The sequence below is a fragment of the Heliconius melpomene genome, chromosome 19, assembly GCF_056956725.1.
Source record: "Heliconius melpomene rosina isolate 202511_hmr_F chromosome 19, ASM5695672v1, whole genome shotgun sequence".
Classification (NCBI taxonomy): Eukaryota; Metazoa; Arthropoda; class Insecta; order Lepidoptera; family Nymphalidae; genus Heliconius; species Heliconius melpomene.
Window position 1 is genome coordinate 3,001,189 of NC_140407.1, and position 5,087 is coordinate 3,006,275.

Sequence of the window (5,087 nt, forward strand, 5' to 3'; positions counted from 1 at the left end):
AGTAACGTAGGAGTTGTATATTTGCAATATAAGAAACATTAAAAAGCAATATGTACATTATGAAAGCCCGATACGACGCAACAGGGTCAAAAACCGTTTATTAAAATGCGTTGCAAAATATAAATAGAAACTTCGCTTTTAGGCTATTTACAGACACATCTAATAAAAAGTGTTACATATAATATTGTATAAGTAATTGTATATATAGTTCTTCTCTATTAATCTTATACGGCACTCGCAAAAATTTTCTTTGTATTTTTTTCGCAGAAATGTACTAAAAATAATATTATATTTAATCTGGTATATATATATGTATCATTATTTACCATTATTATTATATTAATTGAACTGATTGTTTAATAAAATCAAATGTTCGCTTTCACTAGAAGTTCAACTTTCACTGGTTGTGTTAACAATTTTAACTCACACAAATATATTGAGTACTTGTAGGTGTTTAATTTTGGATCGCTGCCCGGCAAGCTTGGCGCACTTGAGCTCAGTCTCCACGCGATTTAAACGTTAATAGAGAAAATTCGTGTTTTTTAACTATATTATAACCTATTATTAATTCTATTCGACGTTTTTATTAATATTTTATGAGAAATATAGTGATAAAAATGTAACATATCATATTTGAACACTATTTGTTTACATTCTTCATGACAAGATACTGAAAATAGAATCTTTTAATAGAACGACGGTGACCCCAATGCTTGAAAGCGCACTTCAAAATGGTAAGTCACAATTTAAATATCAATATCTGAGTTCTGAACTTAGTTTAATATGTCATCGCCAAGTTTATTGGCAGCTAATAGTAAAAATATTGCCAAATGTACATAACACTAACTAGATACTTTTATAACATTTGATTGAATCGTATTATTTCGATAGATCACGTTTGTGATAACATTTTCGTACAGTTATTTATTTGTGATTTCAGGAGGCCTCTTTATCCCGACATGAGTGACGATGAAAGTGATCACAGCATTGCAGTAACTCTAAAAATACCTATAAACAAGTCAGAAGGTGTTCAAACAAGCGCCAGAATTATTTCTAAATCATCAAAAATAAAAGATCAAACTGAAATGGAAGCCGAACCAGAAGTGCAATCTGCATCTACTCGAAAGCGAAGAAACTTGTCCAAAAATAGAGGACAAGCAACAAGGCAACGAGAAAAGACTCCAGAACCAAGCCGGGTTGCTGTTCCTCACGAAGATACTACATCGGATGATGAAGAGATGAATCCAAATCGTACCTCCAGGGAAATCGAAGCTGATAATACTTATGAAGAAATGAGACGATTAGTTCAGGAACAAGCTAATACTAAGGATCCAGTATATGATATTGATACAGATGAGATTTTAGAAGCTAGAGCAACGGCAGCAAATGAAAGACGAAGAAGAAGTATTTCACCATTTGCGTTACCAGATAAAGAAGAAGTTGTTACATTAGAACGAAAAGGAAGTTTTATTGATCCTGGGAATAAGTTGCTTAGTACTAATTATATTTTGAGTCCTAAGGAAGATAATCGAGATTCCTTAAGTAATGAAACTGAAGTAATAAGCACAAGAAATTCCTTGTCACCACCAACGTCTCCTAAAGGAAAAGATCAGGTACAATTTTTTTCTGCACCCAAGAAATTAGAAGAAAATGTGTACCCCGATGAAATAAAAAAATCGACAGATAAAATTAAAATTGTACAAAAAAAAGATGAAACTATTAATAACACGAAGGAGAAAAAACAAATCACCAAAACACCCACCCCGACTCCTGGGGAACTAGTCACTAAGATAATACAAGTAGAAAGAACGCCAAGTAAAAAATTGACACAAGAACAAAAACCAGTGGTAGAAGTGAGAGAAAGAGTTGTGCGGACACCAAGTACAAAAATTGCAGCTGATTCAAAGCCAGTAGTTGCAAAGCAAGCGCTACCAAGGCAAATAAATGAACAACAGTCTAAAGTGCCTCCAGTCAAACCAGCAAGAAGTAAATCGTCATCTAGAATAGTGGTCAGTGCTTATTTCAAAATATTTTTGATTCTAATATTCATTACTTTACTGGTAGGACTCTATTACCTCTTCATTTAATAATATACATACATGCAAATTAATCTATATAATAATGTATAATAATAGAAATGAAGTGCACTAATAAGCATTCGTCATAATATTTACAGAGTAAAACTAGTGAAAGTGAGATGAGTGAAGATCAAATATATCAACAAAGTGTTAGGCGTAAGGTAGTACCAACACCTCGTCGATTTATGAAAAATAAATCTCCAAGAGCAAATCGATCACATTCAGTAGCTAGAGTAGAAGATACAGCTTTAGAAAAAACAGGTACTGGAATGAGTCAAACAAGTCGAGAAATCATAGAGTTGATGCAGAAAGCCAGAGCACGCAGCTTGTCTATACCAAAAGATGATCCAAAAGTACCACCTGCGTATAAGCAATACAGTAAAACATTACAAACGCCCAATAAAACTCCAGTAAATTTAAGACATACGAGAGGTATATCTTGTCCAAAAACAATACAAATTATAAGTGATAGGGAAATATTATCCAGCTTAACCTCACAACCAGTCGGGAAACGTGAATATGAAAAGCATAGCAGACGTAGCTCTGGTTACGTCGATGCCAGCCAGTCAGAATATACTTCCAGTTGTTATTCTAGTTCACCCAGTGAAAATGAATACGAGTTCGATTTACTTGAACGATCAGCTGAACTGACTCGAAAACTTAATCTTTTAAGTCAAGAAGAAGAAAGTAAAATAAAAAGCAATATAATCACAGCTCAAGATGACTATGAAAAGCATGATATCATGCTAAAATCTTCACTTAGAAAAAGGTCTCTTGCAAGCAAAAGTCAAGGAAAAGAAACCGAAGCAGATGAAGATGTCACTAAAAAAGAATCTCAAAAGACAAAAAAAGATAGTAAAAATAAAAGTACCACTTCACGTTTTAAATTCATTGCAAATTGGCAACAATTTAAAATTGATAATAGAATTGAATGCGACAAAATTGTGTTTTTAAGGAACAGGTGCTTCTGTGATTTATTATTGCTTATTATAATGTGTGGTTTGGGTGGGATGATGTTTAAAACTTTTGAAGGGTCATTTGAAAATGCCTATAAATGTGGCACAAGGAATGTTAAAAGAGACTTCATTGAAAGCCTGTGGCGAGAGAGCTATCGTTTGAAAGAGGAAGAGTGGAAGTCTCTAGCTAGAAGAAAATTGTATGAATTTGAAGAACAACTTCATACCGCTCACGAAGCTGGAGTGACATCTTATAGTGGACAAAGATCTTGGAATTTTATGAATTCTTTTGTCTACTGCTTGACACTAGTAACAACTATTGGTAAGAATAATTAAATAAATTAGATATTGACAAGCGCGCACATATTTTATTTATATTCACAATCACAATGTATTTTTAATGGATGTAACACATAGTTAATGATATTTAAGGTTACCCAAAGTAAAATATATGATAATAAAACATAATATATAATTGAGTAAAGCAATAATGTTTTCCAGGTTACGGTCATATTGCTCCTAAAACAACATACGGTCGAGTGGCTACGATTGTCTACGCTATTATCGGTATACCATTATTCCTGATTGTGTTGGCTGATTTTGGAAAACTTTTCACAAGAATCATAAAATTCTTTTGGGCTTTTATTCGCCGATTTTATTATACGAGAAGTTGTAGAAGGGTCCGAAGAACAGCGCCTGTGCAGGTAAATCAATGTTTTAATATAATATAGTAAAAAAATCTACATAATTATGTACATTTTTTAAAGTATTACACTTATGAAATAAAAATACCTATTTAGAAATTGTATAAAAGTTTGAACATAGCGGGACCTGAACCTGCGCTTTGGGCGGCGCTTTTCCCTTATAAATTTGTAACAAATGTAAAAAAATATTATTGACATATAATGTTAATACGAGTACATAAGAATATAAAAACAGGAACGTTATAAAGGAATCAAAGTAACGATTTTATGTTATTCTCTCGATAGAATTATTTTATTTCACATTTATACTAACGTAAAGGAATAAGAGTACCTACATATAGAAAATTTTTATTATAGCATTCATCTTAGGAAATGTTTCAAATTACTGCTTTAAGAAGGAAACAAAGCGTACATTTCTCTTTTGCGAGGAAACGAATAATGATTTTGCTGCGAGCCGTATGTCGCTCGCATTTTACAAATTGTTATACACTGAGGAGATCAAAAAATATTTTTGTCAAAGAAAGATAACACGTAACAATTTTAATTTCAGGAGGTAATGAAAGGCCTTAAGGAGGTATATGACGTGGTTCGTCGACCATCTCAAATATTCTCTGAGGAAGACGTAGAAGGCGAGCATCCGGTGCATCCACCACCGGTGGAAAGGAAGCTTAGCGATGTACCACCACCGTTACCCCCAAAACCGGGAACTTTAAGTGTTGAAAATGTTACAGAACCCGATACTCCAGCTCCTTCTGTCTTCGAAATAGACGATGAGTTTAATTTACCGATTTCCGTTGCTATATTCATTTTAGTGGTTTATATTATAATTGGTGCTGTTGGATACAACATATGGGAGACATGGAATTTCTTTGAGTCTTTTTATTTTGTTTTTATTTCTATGTCTACTATCGGCTTGGGAGATTTGGTTCCCGATCATCCTATGTTTATGATGGCTTCTATTCTATATTTAGTATTTGGTCTTGCTTTAACATCTATGTGTATTAACGTCGTTCAAGTTAAATTATCTGACACTTTCAAGCAAGCTAGTGCAAAGCTTGGTGCGACCATTGGACTTAAAGTTGCTGAAGAAGATGGTAGCTTAGTACCTATAACGCCACCTCCAATAGAAATACCTGGTGTCCATAAACCAAAGATCAATCTAGAAGTTAATAAAAGTAAAGAAACAAAAGATAGTGAAGCTAAAACAGTATGAGTTGTGAGATAGGTTGTTATAAATGTGTGATTAATTTTACGTGATACTGTTAATTTTATATAGTTTATATAGTTTTATACGATATATTTATGTAGATGTTTGTTCATGCGTGTAAATAAAGATTTTTACAGTTTTA

General features: G+C 33.0%; 1 protein-coding gene across 1 annotated transcript; it reads left to right on the top strand.

Moving 5' to 3' along the window:
* The first annotated feature begins 310 nt into the window (after positions 1-310).
* Positions 311-5,087, top strand: LOC146528347 (uncharacterized). The gene is made up of 5 exons (XM_085202626.1): positions 311-734; positions 941-2,009; positions 2,177-3,356; positions 3,536-3,738; positions 4,289-5,087. Exons 2-5 carry the CDS (start codon positions 960-962, stop codon positions 4,949-4,951), a joined length of 3,096 nt encoding a protein of 1,031 aa, XP_085058752.1. The 5' UTR covers positions 311-734; positions 941-959; the 3' UTR covers positions 4,952-5,087.